At 39.3% G+C, this 19,338-nt stretch overlaps 1 protein-coding gene across 4 annotated transcripts in view; it reads left to right on the top strand.

The window, feature by feature from the left end:
- The window catches only part of LOC139265595 (cohesin subunit SA-2), a 186,358-nt gene extending 170,698 nt beyond the window's left edge, over window positions 1-15,660 (top strand). For 3 of the 4 annotated variants that reach the window (XM_070882708.1, XM_070882704.1, XM_070882705.1), the window contains 5 exons: window positions 5,799-5,982; window positions 10,291-10,398; window positions 12,794-12,920; window positions 13,002-13,079; window positions 14,311-15,660. In XM_070882708.1, the coding sequence (XP_070738809.1) occupies window positions 5,799-5,982; window positions 10,291-10,398; window positions 12,794-12,920; window positions 13,002-13,079; window positions 14,311-14,334 (521 nt within the window). In that variant the 3' untranslated portion in view covers window positions 14,335-15,660. The remainder of the gene's footprint in view (window positions 1-5,798; window positions 5,983-10,290; window positions 10,399-12,793; window positions 12,921-13,001; window positions 13,080-14,310) is intronic. The other variant, XM_070882706.1, reaches the window with a different exon arrangement.
- The last annotated feature ends 3,678 nt before the right edge of the window (window positions 15,661-19,338 follow it).

The following is a 19,338-nucleotide window of genomic DNA, read 5'->3' as shown; positions in this document are numbered from 1 at the left end:
GCATGACTCACCAGTGCTCTCCTCACCAGACTCCTGATCTACACCATACATAAATTCCAAAACTCCCCACCTACAGCCTACCTCGCACTCAGACTCACTCAGCATCCCTGATCTAGCTAAACTTCAATGGCTTCCCAGCTCCCAACAGATTGACTTCAGAATCCTCATCCTTGCTTCCAAATATCTCCATGGCGCCCTTCCTTTGCAACCTTCACAAGCTTAACCTTTAAACTTATATCTTTGCTCTTCTGACTGTGACCTACTATGCATTCACTGCCCCCCCCCCCCCCCCACCCCATTAGTAACATTGTTCTGTGCTGGTATGGCCCTGCACTCTGGAACTCTCTTCCCAAGCCTCTCTGTCTTGTTTCACCCATTTCCCATCTTCCAAAGTAGTCTTAAAATCTACTTCTCTACATGCCTTCAGAAACCTCTTATAACTTCTCTTCTGCTCAGTGTCCACTTTCCTTCCATGATTACTTCTCCTATTCCTGCTTAATGTCTGTTTTTATGGAGTATCTTGGATGTTTTTCTATGATAAAGGTGCTATATAAATGACTTTTTATGTTCAAATTTTGAAAAAAACCTTCATAAAATAGTATCCATGGCCAACTTCCTTTTGGGGGAAAAAAAGGTTATTTTGGAAACTCTGTACCTGAATATACAAGTCCATAATAGCAGAGTTGCTAATTCATGAATTAGAATTTATTTAAAAAATTAAAATTAAAATTATAATTGCCATTTTATTTGGGCAATTCCCCCCCCCCCCTTTTTTTCTATCCTCCTCCTCTCCTGAATGCCAACATGTTGCGGTATGATTTCAAGGCTGCCAGCAGCCCCTCCAATCCTTCACCCAAGTGGCCATTCTTCATGTGAGCCTAGACCAAAAGTGTCCACATTATGGGCCACAGGCCGTATGAGGCCCGTGAAGCAACGTGCAATGGATATTTTGGAAAATGTTTGTGTGTTCGTTTTCCATGATAATCTCCATTGCCATGATGAAGCTGTCAATCAGGTGAAGTTTAATGTACAGCAGAGCTTTATGGCGAAGGGAGAACAAGACCTAGAGGCGCGCAGAAGGAGACCACAGTGAGTGCTGTCAACTTTACATTTTAAACCCCATAACAAGAAATTGAGGTGCTTTGAGAGAGCAAGTTTAAAAAAAGAACCTGATTAATGCTGAGCAAGTCCCTCTGGGTGTGGAAGGAACTGTTCCTTCAGAAGTGTGAAAGGGGAGAGGAAGATGTGTTTGGTGGTGGCATGCACCTTCTCAGTGGAAAGTCTTAGATGGTACCAGATCCAGTTGTCAAATTTATTTGGTTACTGAGTTTCACTGGTTTCTATTCAATAATTCTTTTTCTAATGGCATAAAAATGATCACATTAAACATAATGGAACAGAACTTGGACAACCAATTTCATGGCAACTGGGAAGGAAGTTTTATTTTAAAAGTACACTTGATTGTACTTCACAACTAATCTTGACGCTTCTTGCATCACTGCCCACTTGATATTCCAATTTCAGATGTAAATACATGAAACTACCACTTTACATAGGAAATACAGCATAGGAACAGGCCATTTGGCCCAACCAGTTCATGCTAGCATTTATGCTCCACTTGAGCCACCTCCTGTCTTTTCTCATCTAAATCTATCAGCATAACCCTCTATTCCCTTCTCCCTCATATGTTTATCTAACTGCCCCTTAGCTGCATCTATACTATTCGCTTCAACCACTCCCAGTAGTAGCGAGTTCCACATTTTCACCACTCTCTGGGTAAAAAAGTTTCTTTTGAATTCCCTATTGTGTTAAATGATCCTGTAGCTGCAATATAAAATAAGGGTAGTGGATGCAGTAATTGGTTCCACATTTGACACTGGGCATTTTTTTTTTTTGCAAATAAATGTGATTAAAGATCTGTATTTGTAACAACTGGCAATTACCAGAGGAAGAAAATAATCCAGCAGAACAACCAGTTATAAAATTATTTAACTGAACAAGATTGCATAGATGAGTTTTATATACTTGTAGCAAAGTAAAAGTGAGCTATGGATACTGGGCTCCCGACCCCTCTTGCTGGAGTGAATGTTCCAGCCTACATGTAATAATGAAAGTATTTCTAATACTGTATTGTTTTCACTTTATTTCATCAAATGACAAGGATCTGCTTGTTGAAGCAGTGTTTGCATAAGTTCATTGAATGTATTGTAAAGGCTTTTTACAGTGTGGATGGGACCAAATACCCAAACATGGTCTAGTGCAATTCTACTTATCACTGCAATTTACAGTTGAATAATTTGAACTATGCAGAGTTAAACTAGAATTTGAGTTTAAGGAAAATGATGTGTATTTAAAAAATATAGTTTTAGTCCAGTTATGCTGTGTTAATAACACTTTCAAGATTCATTGTGTTCCCATAGTTTGGGAGGAGGATTATTTACATGTCTGAGATAGTTGATATGCATATATTCTAATTAATTCTGCAGTTAGAATATTTTCAGAAATGTTAATGACCTGCATTGCAGAAATATTTCTAAACTCATCTTGGGAGGTGAAACTCTTCATAACTAGTGACTTCCTTCAGATTCCTGATTACTAAAAGTGCACAAAAAGCTCAATTACTTTCTACCTTCCGACCAGTAATTTCCATGTTTAAGAATTTAGATTAATACAATTTAAATCAACCCACACAATACAGTAAGCTGAAAAATGAGCTAATGGCAGTTTCTATTTAGAAACAGATTTCAATTTAGTTACCAATATAAAATGATGTTTACCCCCAAACTGCAAACCCATTTAAAAAGAATGGATTAATGATTTCATTATGCACAGTTCACACAAGAAATCTTCCCAATCATTACTATCCTCTTTGGTCAGGAAAGCAAGGCAGTTTGGCCTCGAGACACAGTTTCATGTTCTTTCAGTATTTTTTCAGGAGGTGCTTTTGAGAATTTTTAATGCTTTTTTTGGTCTGTCTGATGTGTGAAGAGAGCTTTCCCTATGCTTTTTTTTTAAAAGGACTGCACACTGAAGTACCTACAGAATATAGGAATGTACACACATGAATATGAAACATCAAGCAAGCATTTACATTACAGTATTTAATGTTCAAGGCTATTGCATCATGCTTTAGCTAGCTCGGCCCATTAGCACTATATACGGACACAAACTTTGAAGTATGCTGTAATCACATTTCCTGCTCAGTGACACTTCTTAATGTGCAGATGAAACAAAACACTTTTGTACTAATGTGCTGAGGAATAAACAGGTCATTTTCAGGTTGGCAGGCTGTAACTGGCTGGGTGCCCCAAGGATCGGTGCTTGGGCCCCAGCTATTCACAATCTATATCAATGATTTGGATGAGGACCAAATGTAATGTATCTTAAATTTGGTGGGTGGGAATGTAAGTTGTAAGGAGGATGCAAAGAGACTTCAAGGGAATATAGACAGGCTAAGTGAGAAGGCAAGAACATGGCAAATAGAATATAGGGCCCAAGTTTCCACATGATTTGCTCCTGATTTTTTGGAGCAACTGGTGGAGAACGGAGTATCTTAGAAATCACAATTCTCCACATTTAAGTTTTCTGCAGTTCTAGTCATTTAGAACAGTTTCACTTTTGAACAAAATTTTTTTTTCAAAAGGGGGCGTGTCCGGCCACTGATTTGAAAGTTTCCACAGTGAAAACGTACTCCAAACTAACTTAGAATGGAGCAAGTGAAGATTTTTGTAGGCCTGAAAAAACCTTGTCTACACATTAAAAAATCAGGCGCAGGTTACAAATTAGGCGTCCGGAACGAGGTGGGGGGGGGGGCGAAGGGAAGTCATTAAATTCTACAATAAATCCTTAGTTATACTTATACAAATATTATACAAATAATTCCAACCTGAATGAAAATTTATAAGCAAAGAAAAGATTAAATAAACCATGTTCCTACCTGTGTGCAAGTGCTTCAGGCAGGGAGAATGCTGCAGGAAGCCTCACAAGTTGAGGCAGCCGTTCCCGACGGCGGGTGGGGAAAGGCAGTGAGGGCCCGACCGATGGCAGCAGCCGTTCCCGCGGGGGGGAAACACAGTGAGGGCCCGACCGACCGACGGCAGTAGCCGTTCCCGACGGCGGGGGGGGGGGAGGGGAGAGGGGAGGCTGCAGGAAGCCTCAGAAGTTGAGGCAGCCATTCCCGACAGCAGGGGTGGGAGGCCCCCCTGCCGTCGGTCGGGCCCATCGGGAAACGGCTGCCTCAACTTCTGAGGCTTCCTGCAGCCTTCTCACTGCTGCAAGAAGCCTCAGTGCTGATCATGGAAGGGCAATGTGCTTTTATTAAAAAATGATTTTAAAAAATGAACAGCTGCAAAGAACTACAAAAATGGCCGAGTGCCAATGTTTCCTTCACACTGCGCGTGCATGAACGCTCCAACGCGCACGCGCAGGGTTTCCGGCACGAAAAACACTCATTTAAATGGTACCCGTCCCCATCTACTTACAAAATCGGCGCGAGTGGTAGGCTCCGCCCCCTGGGCGCCGCGCCAAGCTGACATCGAGCTGCAAAGCGCTCGAGAATAGTGCGTTTTTTTTTCAGGCGCCGTTTTCAGCGCGAAAAACGGGCGCCCAGCTCGGAGGGGCGCCTGTTTTGCCACGTGTGGAAACTTGGGGCCATAATGTGGAGAAATGTGAAGTTATCCACTTTGCTAGGAAAAATAAAAAAGCAGAGTATTTTTTAAATGGTGAGAGATTGGAAAATGTTGGTGTTCTGAGGGACCTGGGGGTCCTTGTACACGAATCACAAAGTTAACATGCAGGTACAGCAAGCAATTAAGAAAGCAAATGGTATGTTGACCTTTATTACAAGAGGATTCAAGTATAAGAGTAAAGAAATCTTACTGCAATTATATAAGGCCCTGGTGAGACCGCACCTGGAATATTGTGTACAGTTTTGGTCTCCTTACCCAAGGAAAGATATACTTGCCATAGAAGGAGTGCAACAAAAGTTCACTCGACTGATTCCTGGGATGGGAAGATTGTCCTATGAAGAGAGATTGAGTAGACTGGGCCTATATTCTCTAGAGTTTAGAATAATGAGAGGTGATCATATTGAAACATACAAAATTCTTATAGGGCTTGACAGGGTAGATGCAGGGTGGATGTTTCTTCTGTTGGGGAGTCTAGAACCAGGGGTCGCTGTCTCAAAAGAAGGGGTTGGCCATTTCGGATAGTGGTGGTGAATCTTTGAAATTTGCTACCCCAGTGGGCTGTGGTGGCTCAGTCTTTGAGTATATTCAAGACAGAGATCAATAGATTTCTAGATATTAAGGGAATCAGGGGATATGGGGATAGTGCAGGTAGATCAGCCATGATCTCATTGAATGGCGGAGCAGGCTCGAGGGGCCGAATGGCCTTCTCCAGCTCCTAATTCTTATGCCCCAATGAATGAAGAGATATAAGTTTTAACCCATGATTGCCCACATAGTGAGTACTCAGTTGCAGCCAGATTGTTCAGAACAGTATTTCCTCTGTCTCCTCTCAGGAAAAATTTGGTGGGCAAGATAATAAATATCAGTCTTATGCAGCTCTTGTCAACTGATTTTAGAGTATCATTAACAGATGTGGGCTGTCACTTGCCCAAAAACCCTCAGTTGGAAGAAAATTTAGGGGGCAGGGTCATGAAAGGAAGGGGCGACAGAAGATGAAATAAGCATTCCTTTTTTTTAAAACACCCATCTTAATTGGTTCACTAGGTGTATAACTTTTATGGTTATGTTGGTAAAATTAAAAAGCTGAAATATTCTGTGCAAATTTCATAGCAGAGGAAAGCAATGACGGATCATGGATCAGCAGAGAACATAGTTTGCAGTCACCACTCATGATGCAAACCCCACAGTTGACTTCCACTGTTATGAGAGAGCCGAAGAGGCTGCGGCCTGAAGAAGAAAGTTACATGGGGGTATGCCAAATGCCACAACATCATCAGCCTCATGTGGACTACAAGTAAGTGTACAGTTGGTTTTATTATCTACAAATACTTTTACCCCTTCCCTCGGTTGTTTGTGTTAGCAATAAAATCCCGCGGCCACAAATTTACTTCTTCATGGTAATGCTTCAAATCATAGATAGTAAAATGGCCTTTTACAGTTATTTGAACACAATCCTGTTTTGTTCAGATCTGTTTTAGATTGTCATTAGTCGATAGTTAATTTCATTTTGGTATATTAAGAAAAAATTAAAGCAGAAAAGAAAGCCAGCGTGATTAATTCCTCACTTAGTCTCACAAAGGACTGGAAAGAGAAAGAGGAAATATCACTTCTAATTTTTCTCTGGGCATTAGCCATCATTAGGCCATCTCAGCTTGTGTTTAAGTTACCTGTTTCCCAGGCCTTTTCCTGATGATGCTTTTAATTAGGCAGCTAAAAGGAAGTGCCTGAAAATGGCCAAGAGACAAAAGAAATTCTAATTTCCCTTCCATTTTAACCTTTCCCTGAAAGCAGTTGCCAACCTTGTGTTTCGCACCTCCCCATAGCTTTTTGGCTGAAATCAACTCATGGCATGCAAGGATCAAACCTGGATACATGGTTGGCAATGTAGCACAGTGAATTTGACATCAGCTTTACACCTTATGGATGTGGGTTCACGACAATACTGCTCTTAATTCAGAACTAGCTGGTAGTAAATTGACATTTTCATTCTGAAAGACTCTAGTGTGACTGGGTTGGGAAATGAAAAATTGTAATACCGTTACGGTCGATGGAGGATGTTCTTCCCAGTTTGGCTTTGAGACACATTGGAGGTTTACTTTGCATCTAATTATGTTGTACCTAAGCTGGGAGTGCTTGATGCTGAAATCCGAAGTATTCCATTCTCCAGCACTGATGTCCTTTAGACTTCACACACACACAATCGATCTCTCACTTTCATGCACACTCACTCTGTCTTTCTCCCTCCTTTTCTCTCTCTCTCTCTCTCTCGCTCACGCACACCCACACAGTTTTAAAAAACTCTTCAGTGATGATGCAGCAGTATTATGCCCATTTACCTGTGTTACACAGGCCAGTCAGCCCTTTGAGCATGTTTTGCCATTCAATTAGATCATGGCAGATCTGTACCTCAACTCCATTTAACTGCCACTGCTCCATATCCCTTGATATTCTTACCCAACAAAAATCTATCGATCCTGGTCTTGAAGATTTCAGTTGACCTAGCATCCATCGTCTTTTGGATGTTCCAGATTTCCACTGCTCTTCGTACGAAAAAGTACTTCCTAGTTTCACTCCTAAATGGCTTACCTCTAATTTTAAGATGCTCTTGTTCTGCATTCCCCCAGCAGGAGAAGTAGATTCTCTGTATCTACCCTATTGAATCCTGTAATCATTGTAATCACCTAGGGGGTTATTTTGGTGAAAGGGTGAAAGCGGGTGCTAAATGGATGCTGTGCAACTAAGATACGCCTGTTTGAAAGTCTGGTTTTAGCACGCAATTTTGGTCCTAATTGCTGATTACCATAATTTGAATTTGCCAGGAGGTGCTGAAACACGCACACTGCAGGTTTAGCACTCAAGCGCTGATAAAGACATGATTTTCGTGAAGCAGTATATGTGGGCTCTCCTCAGCCACTTCCACTGAAGGTGCTGGCTGATGCACAGTATCCCATTTCAGGATAGCTCGGACCGAGCGAGTGGGCGCACAGGTTCTTGTCGCGGAACTGGAGTTTCTGGTGGAGGAGGGTCCAGAGGTGGATGGATGTCCTGTACCCGCATAGGGGAAGGAGTTCATTTCACCCTCCCATCTCTCTCTCTCTCTCTCTCTCTCTCTCTCTCTCTCTCTCTCCTGCAGCAGCTGGTGCTGCTCTGCCTGGCCTCATGTCCTCCTCCCATTCCTCTGGCAGACCAAGAAAGGACCCATAGTAAATTATCGATGACCAAGCAGTCCCTTTCAGCTGGTGGCTCCAATAAGGTGTCCAATAAGGTAGAGTAGCACAGTGCTTACTCTTTGTTTTTAAGATGAAGTCCTCATAATTTCCAGAATAAATATTGATAGTGTTGGTTAAGTCTTGACTGTGTCCCAGAAAGTCTCCCGATGTGTTTCAAAAGTTCCCTTCAAACCTCCAGCAGCAAGTGAACAGTAAAATGCTGTGCAGCTTCCTTAATAAGCGCTAGCAGGTAATTTAAGTGGCAATTAGCTGTTTAATGATGCTCCGAGTGGTTGTTTGTAGTACAAGATTCAACTCCTTTACCAAGATGGCATCTTGTGCTAAATGGGTGTTTGTGGTTAAGACCCCATCTTAGCCACTAGGGAGGCTTTGTAGCGCCTAAAGTATCTTGGGAAAATCTCTCTCTTTTCCCCACCCCCCCAAATACTTTAAAACAAATCCTAAGCTATATTCTAACCAGTATTTTTTATTTAAATCTGCATTTGCCAGGTTTTTTTTAGCAGCTTTCAAGGAATGCTGGGAAATACTTTATTTTAAAAATGTCTACAGAAAGTCTCAACAAAAAAGCTAAATGACATAAATGCAACTGAGTGTTTGTCCTGTAAATGATTATTGATGTAGGATATATACAATTGTACAATATAATGAAACCAGGTTCATAGATTGGAGAAAAGCTGATTTTGAGGGGCTGGGAATAGAACTTGGGAAAATAAAATAGGCAACAATATTGACACACAACAATGGGAAACATTTAAAACAGTGTTCAACAGAGTGCAGATAAAATATATTCTGCAAAAAGGAAAGAACAAACTAAACATTAGTGAGACTCCATGAATGAATAAAGACATAAGTAAACAATTGAGGGTAAGGAAAGAGGCATACATTAAATACATAGACAGCAAAGGAGTGCATGATAGAGAGATTACGAAGGGATTCGGAGAGGCATCAAAAAAACAATTAGGAAGGCAAAGAGGAACTATGAAATTAAATTATCAAGGAACATAAAACACAATAGTAAAATATTTTACAGGCACATCAATAAATAAAGGACGGTTGGGATGGGAATAGAGCCATTAAGGGATAGACCGGACAATGCCACACAGAGATAACAATAGAGGGATGGTAGAAATATTAAATCATTATTTCGCTTTGGTATTTATCACGGAGATGGAACAGGTGGACATGGCGTTGGATGATATGAGTAATGAGATAAGTGCATTTAAAATAAAAAAGGGAATATATTAACTAAAGTAATCAAATGGAAGAGGATAAAACCCCAGGTCTGGATGGATTACATCCACGTATTTTAAGAGTCTAGGGAAGAGATAGCGTTACAACACATTTAATAATTCGTTCGAAAAAGGTGTAGTGCTAATGTACTACCTATATTTAAGAAGGGGGGTAGAACATGGCCAGAGAAATATAGACCAGTCAGCTTAACATCAGTGGTAGGAAAAATAATGGAATCCCTACTAAAGGAGAGAAGAGAAGAACACCTAGAAACAAAAAGTATGACGATGAATAGTCAGCATGGATTTCAAAAGGGAAAATCTTGCTTCATCAACCTGATTAAATCTTTTGAAGAAGTAACAGAGAGTAGACAATGGTAATGCAGTAGATGTAATGTATCTAGATTTTCCAAAAGGCCTTTGATAAGGTACCCCATAACAGACTAATGAATAAGGTCAGAGAATGCGGAGTCAGGGGACAAGTAGCAGAATGGATCGCTAGCTGGCTTCAAGACAGAAAACAGAGAGTGGGAGTAAAGGTTAGATCACAATTAGAGTACTGCCGACAGTTCTGATCGCCATATTATAAAAAGGATATAGAGGCACTGGAAAGGGTGCAGAGAAGATTTACAAGGATGATACCAGAAATGTGAGGGTATACATATCGGGAAAGGATGAACAGGCTGGGTCTCTTTTCTCTTGAATAAAGACGACTGACCTAATAGAGCTCTTTAAAATTATGAAAGGTATTGATAGAGTGGATACAGAGACAGTGTTTCCACTTGTGGGGAAGAGCATAACTGGAGGCCATCAATATAAGATGGTCATCAAGAAATCCAATAGGATATTCAGAAGAAACTTATTTACCCAAGGAGTGGTAAGAATGTGGAACTCGCTACCACAAGCATATGCGGGAGAAGGGAATAGAGGGTTACTCTGAGATTTATATAAGGAAAGCCAGGAGGAGGTTCGAGTGGAGCATAATTGCTGGTTGGGCCGAATGGCCTGTTTCTGTGCCATATATCCTATGTAATATAATGTAGTAAGTGCAGTTACATCTTGGAGTTTTCCAATTCTGACACTGAATTCAGATTCAGTTTATTATACATTTCTTTATTATATATTTCTATTTCTTTTATCCAGTAGTCAGATGTCATGGTTGATTGCCCAGAGACAACAAGAAGAAGCAAGGCAACAAGAGCGAGCTGCAATGAATTACATTAAATTAAGATCCAATCTGCAACATGCTATGTAAGTCTTCAGGGAATGCTGGAAAAAATTTTCATAGTACTGTAAGCGAAATTAGTAATTCATGTCCCATAAATGACCATGCTACTTTTCTCAGTTTGTACTTGTAATCATGCCATATTGCATAATTACATGTTCAAATTGAGAAAAATATTTGTTAAAATAGTAACTGTTACAAGAAATAAAATAATTCATATGGTTTTCCATTGGCATGTATCTTTACCAACTTGCTATTTAACTTTCATCTCTCCTCTTCGCTTCTGATCCTTTATGGCGCACAACTGGTTTAGCCATTCATCGATGGACCACATCAAATATTATCGGGCCCTGCTTCCCTCTGCCAAAACTGCTCACTACTCCAGAATTATGTTGGAAGACAAAGATAATCCACGGCCTTTTTTCTTCACTACCAACCATCTCCTTAAACTCCTACCCTGCCACCTCCAACAAGTACGAAGAACTCATGGAGTTCTTTTGTCCATTCTACTTCCTGTCGCATTCCTCCCTTTTCTTTGTCCATCAAGCCAAACATCTCCCCTGCCCTAGCTCGGAACACGCACCTTTCTCTAGTTTAATTCCTATCTCTTCTCATGCCCTCTCCCAGCTCATCTTGTTATTGAAACTCACCACCTGCTCACTCGATCCTATTCCTACTAAACTGCTGACCCCTCAACTTCCCTTCCTAGCCCCCATTCTAGCTGATATTGTAACGATTCCCTCCCCATCCCTTTCAGATTTGCCATCATTACCCTCTCCTCAAAAAAACCCACACTTAACCCTTCGGTCCTAGCAAACTATCGGCCCATCTCCAACCTCCCTTTCCTCTCCCAAGTCCTTGAACGTGTTGTCGCCTCCCAAATCCCTGCCTATTTTCCCCTCAACTCCGTGTTTGAACATCTCCAATCAGGTTTCTGCCCCATCACAACACTAAAACAGCCTTAATCAAAGTCACAAATTAGATCCTCTGTGACTGACCATGGTGCACTAACGCTCCCCATCCCTCTGCCTGTCTGCAGTATTTGACATGGTATACCACACATCCTCCTCCAATGCCTCTCCTGTGCTGTCCTGCCCACTCTTTATTTACCCAGTCGTAGCCAGAGAATTTCCCTCAATGGCTTCTCTTCTCAGTCCTTCCTATTCTCATCTACATGCTGCCATACAAAGACATGAAGTCAGGTTCCACATGTTCTCTCATGACATCCGGATCTATCTCACCACCACCTCTCTCTATCCCATCATTGCCTCTGTGTTGTCAGACTGCTTGGTCCTACATGGGTGGCAGATTCTTTCAAAATGATGGCAAAGGAAGACCAAAACCATTGTCTTAGGCCCCTGCCACAAATTCTGTTCCCTAGCCACCAATTTCATCGCCCTCCCTTGCCACTTGTCTCAGGCTGAACTTCGGTGTCTTGTTTGACCCCGAGATGAGTTTCTGTCCCCATATTCTCTCCGTCATAAAAATTGGCTTGTAACATTGCCCTTCTTTGCCCCCACAGCTTATCTGCTGCTGAAAACCTCATTCATGCCTTTGTTCAAGACATTGCTCTAGACTCGACTATTCTAATGCTCTCCTGGCCAGCCTCGCATCTTCCATCCTCCGTAAACTTGAGCTCATCTAAAACTCGACTGCCCTGTCCTAACGCAGCAAATCCCACTCACCCATTACCTTCAGTAGCCTCAATATTTATCCCCTACTCCCATATTCACACTTGTTTCTCTGTGAAATAAAGAGCTAAGAAAGAAGAACATTACAAAGCAAAAATCACACTATTTCTGTACTGTACCTGAATGTTTTTTAAAACCATGCGCCGCCTTATAGATAAATAGGTCAGAAGAATAGAGAGGAAAAATGCACATTGCCACAAATTGGGACTTGTTTGTGCATTCACCAAACCAATTTACAAATCCAAAATTCTAAATTAAAAGGATATATTCCTAAAAAAAATTATTAATTAACTTTTGGGACCTCCTTGTGTTTTCTAAATGGGCTTTAGTAACTTAATTGTTATTAATATCAGCTATGGTACCAGAACAACTGAAGCAGATTAACAGGCATAAGCTTTGGTTGTCCAATTTTTCACTATTAAAATATTTGCATTGAATTAACTATCTTAAAGGAGTGGAACAACGAAGGGGTGGGGATAAATACGATTGAAATATTCCCCCTCTGGAAAAAATTTGGATCTCATAAATATATTATTTATCTATAACTCAATAGAAAATGTTACTTTTCTGGCATAGCAAAGTCCCATAATTTCAGCCTGTAGCTGTCCATGTACATTAAATAAACCCATTGCCTATTTTTCCAAAATATCCTGCTGCCTAGGTCAGGACAGCAGCCAATGTCATGAAGACGATGTATCGGTGGAGAATTTACAGATATTTTCTTTTCTAGTCGGCGTGGCACTGGTTTGATGGAGGATGATGAAGAGCCAATAGTGGAAGATGTGATGATGTCATCAGAGGGTCGTATTGAAGATCTCAATGAAGGCATGGATTTTGACACCATCGACATTGATCTGGTAATAAGATACAGAAAAAAGATTAAATTAACTTCTAGAATTTGAGCAAAAATTCTAAATACAAAATTTTTTTCTTTCTAGCCGCCATCCAAGAATAGACGTGAAAGAAATGAATTAAAACCAGATTTCTTTGACCCTGCCTCAATAATGGATGACTCGGTGAGTCTAAATATCTTTTGTTAGCCTTCACAATATCGAGTTAAAGGCTCTGGTATTTCAGAGATGTGTGGTGTGGTCACATAGTGCACTGGAGCATCAACATGTTGGAATGCCTGAGTTCCCGATCTCAGGCAAGTGGTTGGGAAAAGTGCCAAGTTGGGGTCAAGTGCTTCTTGATGAAGAATGGGGCCGGGGGGGAAGAAGAAATAATTTGTAAGAAATGTGGGTTGTACGCTCCACAAAACAAATAAGCTGTTGTGTAATGGGTACAAACCGAACATGGATGCATTTTGGCAGTTAGTGCTTGCAGCTTAATCACAGGAGTCCTTGGTTATAGGAATATAAATCTTCCCTCAATCCTCAACAATTGAGGATGTATTTTTTTGGTAAATTATGATGATTCACGGCTTATTCAAGTAGCCCTTTACTTGAATTGTTGGTGGGGGTGCACCCTCAATGGTAACCCATCAAAGCAACTTCACAATCTACCATGAGGAAACAAAGTTAATACTTTGTACAGATGTTCTTATCTACAACTCTTGATAGCTAGAAAAATACACAAATTTAAAATCTTAATTACATTTCTTTGAACAGTTTTCAATATTTTCATGGAGCAATGTTTCAATGCTCCAGTCATCATGAATCTGGTGTCGGCTGGTCTTTTCCCCACCATCATTATTGTATGTTTCAAACGTCAACACTTAGCAGTTAAGGTGAATGTATTTGTAATGTGAATTTACAAAGTTGTTAGAGGATCCTGACCCAGAGGGCTTCTGGCAGTTTTTTTTTAAATTGGCACCTATAACTTAATTAAATTGGGTTTTGTTAAATAATACATTGTGCTCTCTTAATGGAGAGGAACTATAATATATTTAAGCTATATTGGTGAAGACGACTTGCATAAATCAATTCTAATGCCACTGAATATTTGTGTCTTTTTTATTTGTATTTGCTTTAAATAATCAGCTCTGACTATAGTTATGCAAAATGTCCACTAGATGGCAACTGAATCTCAACTATTAAGGTGGCATAAATGTCTTATTCCAAAAATGCTAAATGGATGGAAAAAAATAATTTAACTCATTAAACACAAATCTATTACTTGTGTTCTCATCCTTTTGAACATTGCTTGAAATTATAATAAAATGTCTAATTATGAAGTACCTGTACTTGGTTATAATTTTTGTTCCACTCTTGATCTAACAAAGGCTATTGTTTCTGTCCCTTTTAGGTGCTTGGAGTTTCAATGTTCTGAGGAAATGTCATTTAATGAATGAATTGAGAGGTAGTTTTAAAAGAAGTATTTTGGTTAATGCAGTTAAACTATTAAAACTGTACAGATTTTCTCCTTTCAGGAGAATGCTTATTGGAGTTGTTCACTGTTCACCTAGATTAAGTGCTTTGAAGAGGCAGTTTGTTGCCTGATAAATTGATATTTTAAGAGACTGTAAAATTATGGAAGCAAGTTAAATTCCTTCCAGTAGTGCCACTGTATTGTGTCTCTGATTAAATGAGCTTGGTGTAGTATGTTTGAAAGTTTCTCTAAACAATTATTTGACTTGATAGAGTTTGGGAATAGGGAACTAAATTTTAAATAAAAAAATATATATATGATTGGTGCTGATTTTATAATTGCGAATCTTGTTCAGTTTTTCATACTTTGAAATTCCAAACAAAAGGACGAGGTTTAAAAATTATAATAAAAATTAACAGCGTCTAAAATAGCATGGATATTCATGCTTAAGTAATTTTTAAATTTGTATTTTATATTTTATTCACATCTGTCTTTGCAAGCAATCTTCAGGTTAAATGAACTACAGCTGGTCATAGTACATTTTGTTTTAATAATGTAAATTAGTTTGAAGATACTAGTTATCAAGAAAATTACCCATTTATGTTATACCTTAAATTTGGGTTCATGTTTTTAATTTTTATGGTAAATTTTCCATCATAATTATAATAAAGTTTCTAATAACTCATAGAACGCTTTTCAACATTGTTCTGCAGTACTCTGGCAGCTGGTTATTTTATCAACTCTATGTTGACATTAACTTATAATAAAAAAAAATGTACATGACAACTTCTTGCCGGTCTTCTTTCATCTATTAAGGTATTTTCTTTAAATCATTCCATGCCTTAAACTGCTTGCAGTACATAACCTCCCAACCCTATCTGCTGCATAAATCTTCTGTTTCAATTGGACAAATATTCAGCTTTATTTGCCAAAAATAAAAACTTGGCTATTGCATCAGATTTTATAATTAGTTCATTAGATATGCCATGAATAAATGGTTGTCTTTTGAAGAATAGTTTGCTTTTACACACTTTAAAAACATTGCTCATATTTGTCAGTACTGCCTTTAGTGTTCCTTACACCACTGCGTTAAAGAACTGCTGAGGACTGTATATATGATTTTTAAAAATAAGTGAAAGCAGACTTTTCTACTTTTTAAAAAAAAAGTGCGTTTCGTTGTAAAGGCAGTTCTTCAAGCTGTATGTTTTCAACCAACTGAAATGTTTTATATTTACCTTATCCTGTTGTCCTCCATATTTTGTTGTTCATTGTACTGTTCTGATTTGTATTTATGTCATGAAACAGTAACTTTTTGAATAAAATTTAAACCTAAAAGGTTGTGCAATGGTATTCATTGTACAGTGGTGTTGCAGATACTTATACTTATATTTGAAATGTGTCTTTTGGGAAGAAAAATGAAATCGACTACTGGATCTACAACTAGCCTTTTTAAACTGAAGTAATATTTGTGTAATCTGAGAAAATGAACAGGATTGTGCGTTCTGAATAAAAACATGCTCAGAATTAGCAAGATTATAGTATATAAAAACAAAACCCTCTAGGGATGAATCTAAAACATGTAGAAATATATCAACGGGGTGGTCAGAGTGGCAAAGCGAAACCTGGAAATGAATATAGCTACAGATGCAAAAGTTGAGTCAAAAATTATTTCACTACTATAGCAATAAGACAGCAGACCGAGCAGAGGAGCAAAACTACGAAGGATACTAATGCTACAAAAAATAAAATTATTATTCCAAATATTTATCAGGAAAGATGTGTGCATCATGCTTGACTTAAATAGGAATAGTCCAAATCAATGTATTTGACAAAAAGGGTGACAAATATACTCAGACAGCTATGGACCCATTAGCTTTTCTTCAGTCCTTGGTGACATTAAATCAATTATGAGGAATAAATTTGAGGATTGCCTGCATGATAACCCAGTAAACAGGGTGAAGTCCTGCACTTGGAAAGAAGACATGTGAAACATAAATACTCCATGAATGGTATCAAAATATTGATAAAGTTGGTGTTAGAGGAACTAGCAGTTATTTTTGTACCCAAGGAGGTACAAATTAAAAGCTCTAATGAAATGAATTTTTTATATTGGCTTTAATTTAAATTTTTACTTTCAATAAAGCTGATTTGTAGTTTTATAGCCTTAAGTCGCAGTCTGATATTTTTTTTCTGAAGACCAGAAGAACACGAGGGCTTGTACCATTTCCGTTCATCAGCATCAGCATCATCATCATCATCATCATCATCATAGGTGGTCCCTTGAACGAGGATGACTTGCTTCCACGAGTTCACAGGTATTTCAATGAAGGACCCGATGTTCCAGTCCTGAACTCCAATTGAAGGTGTGGAAGATGCCTGTGCATGATTTTTTTTAATGTGTGGTGACTGTTGCACATCAGCCACCACATAGGTTTGACAGAGCTAGGTCTTGGTCCAGTGGCAAGGGTTAACCAGGGCGATTTAAGCTAATGACAGTAACACAAGTTTCTGTTCAACCCTGGGCATACCATATAATGTGTGGATAAAATCTCTCAAGTTTGTAGGAGTAGTCTTTTGGGCAGAACATGAGAGAAATATCTTGCAAAGGCCTAGAAATATAACACATAGCTTAGTGGATAATGCATATTTGTTCTCGAGCGAGAACATTATCAGCTCAATTTTGATGGCATCCACAGTTAAAACAGCCTATTGACACCAAGCTTGCATGTGAAGAAAGGTCACTTGGAAGACGTGTGTGACTGCTGCAATGGAACTCAGTCCAGCATGAATCACTTTCCAAAGAGATAAATAAGGAAACCGTTGGCAGAAGGGAAATATGTGAAGTTATACTTCATTTTAAAGGAAACAGAAACCTCTCTTCCATTATGTCCTAAGTTTAAGATTTTTTTTTAAATTCCAGAGTGTAAACGCGTATGTGTGACTATATCCATAATATGTTTATTACATTGAGTGTACAGTACAGAAACGGGCCATTCTGCCCAACTGGTCTGTGCCAGCCTTTACTCTCCACACAAGCCTCTCACCCTACTTCATCTAATCCTATCCGCATATCCTAGTCCTTCCTCGCTTAAGCTTATCTAGCTTATCCTTAAATGCATCTATGCTATTTGGCTCAACTACTCCTTGTAGTAGTGTGTTCTGCATTCTTACCACTTTGGGTAAACAAGTTTCTCCTGAATTCCCAATTGGATTTATTAATAACAAACTTATATTTATGACCTCTAGTTTGGGATTTCTCCCCAAGTGGAAGCATTTTTTCTACGTCTACCCTATCAAACTCTTTCATTATCTTAAAGACCTAGAGGTTAAACCCTTCTACCTTCACTTTCCAAAGAAAAGACCCCCAGCGTGTTCACCCTTTACTGAATAGTACATCCTTTCAATTCTGGTGAAGCTTTTTTGTCCCTTCCCCTGTCTCCTTTTTATAATATGGAGACCAGAACTGTGCACAATACTCCAAGTGTGATCTAACCAAGGTTCGATACAAGTTTTACACCTGCCAATTTGTTGTCGTGTGCAAATTTTGGAATTGTACTTCCAATGCTTGAGTCAAAATCATTAATGTAAATTGTGAACAACTGTGGTCTCAGCACCAATCCCCGTGGAACATCACTTCCCACCTTTTGCTAGTCTGAGTAGCTACCTTTTAACCTCTATTTTCTGTTTTGTAGCCAGCATGCTATCCATTTTTCTATCTGCCCCCTGACTCCACATGCTCTGTCCTTAGTTGTGAATCTATCTTTATCAAAGGCCTTTTGAAAATCCAAATATATTGCATCAATCGTCTACTTTGTCTACTCTGTTACTTCAAATAATTAAAAACTTGCATATAGAGCACCTTTCAGGACATTCCCAAGCACTTCATAGCCAATTAAGTACTTTTGAGGTGTTGTAATGCAGGGAAGTGTGGCAGCCAATCCTACAAACAGCAATGAGATAAAATCACTAGATAATTGACAATATAATGCAGCCAGTTACTGCTATAAATCTTGGACCTAGCCTGGGCAAGTCCAAGGCAAAGAGTAAGGTGTCATATTAGCAAATACTGATCCCTCTCCATGGTCATCCAGGTACACAAGGCCATGCAGATCTGCAACTGTCCCGCGGATCATTGCATTCTGTGAATGAAGGTTTTAGCCTAAAGCATTTTTTTCTTTACTCAAAAGGAGAGGAAGCTAGATACGGTATTGGAGGGAACTGGCATATATTTTTCCTGGGTGAAGAATGAGGGTAGTAATTTGGAAACTGGCAGGGGATTCTATGACTGAAAAAACTTGTGGAACTGTCCTAATTCTAAACAGTATTCAGTATAAAATTGCAAGTTAAATTGTTGATATGAATTACTTCAAATGAGTTCTCTCTTCTGTATGTGGTCACACGTCTGGTACCTCAAACAAGATAACCGAGCCTGCAGAGGTGGGCTTGATTTGGTATCAGCATTGGCTTATCTCTTGAGCCAAAAGACTGGTCAGTTGGGCAGAAAAGTGGTAAATGGAATTCAATCTGGAAAAGTGTGAGGTAATGCATTTGGGGAGGAGCAACAAAGCAAGGAAATACACAATAAATGGGAGGATACTGAGGTGTGGAGGAACCGATCTTCTTTGTCTCGAGCTTCCTTCGTCAAAGCATGGGAACAGTGATCGACCAGCTCAACATCTGTTCCGCTCTCCCTTCACACCATCTGTGGTGAAAAGATCTCCGTTACTTTTATTCTCTTTTTAGGGGTGGGCCTGACGTGGGATATTGACAAGACCTTTTGACCTAAAACTTTAATAACCAATAAAGCTCGAGTTCTTTGCCTCGATTCTTGAAACAAAGCCCTCCCTAACAATGTCTTACGATTTTGATCGTCATTCTATGTTAACACTAACCCAGGGTTTCTTCCTGTGGAAATCATTCCATCTCTTCTTCCTATTCTTTCGAGTCCAATCAATACAAAGCCTC

The sequence above is a fragment of the Pristiophorus japonicus genome, chromosome 6 (genome assembly GCF_044704955.1).
Source record: "Pristiophorus japonicus isolate sPriJap1 chromosome 6, sPriJap1.hap1, whole genome shotgun sequence".
Lineage (NCBI taxonomy): Eukaryota > Metazoa > Chordata > Chondrichthyes > Pristiophoridae > Pristiophorus > Pristiophorus japonicus.
This window is presented reverse-complemented; position numbering and strand designations above follow the sequence as displayed.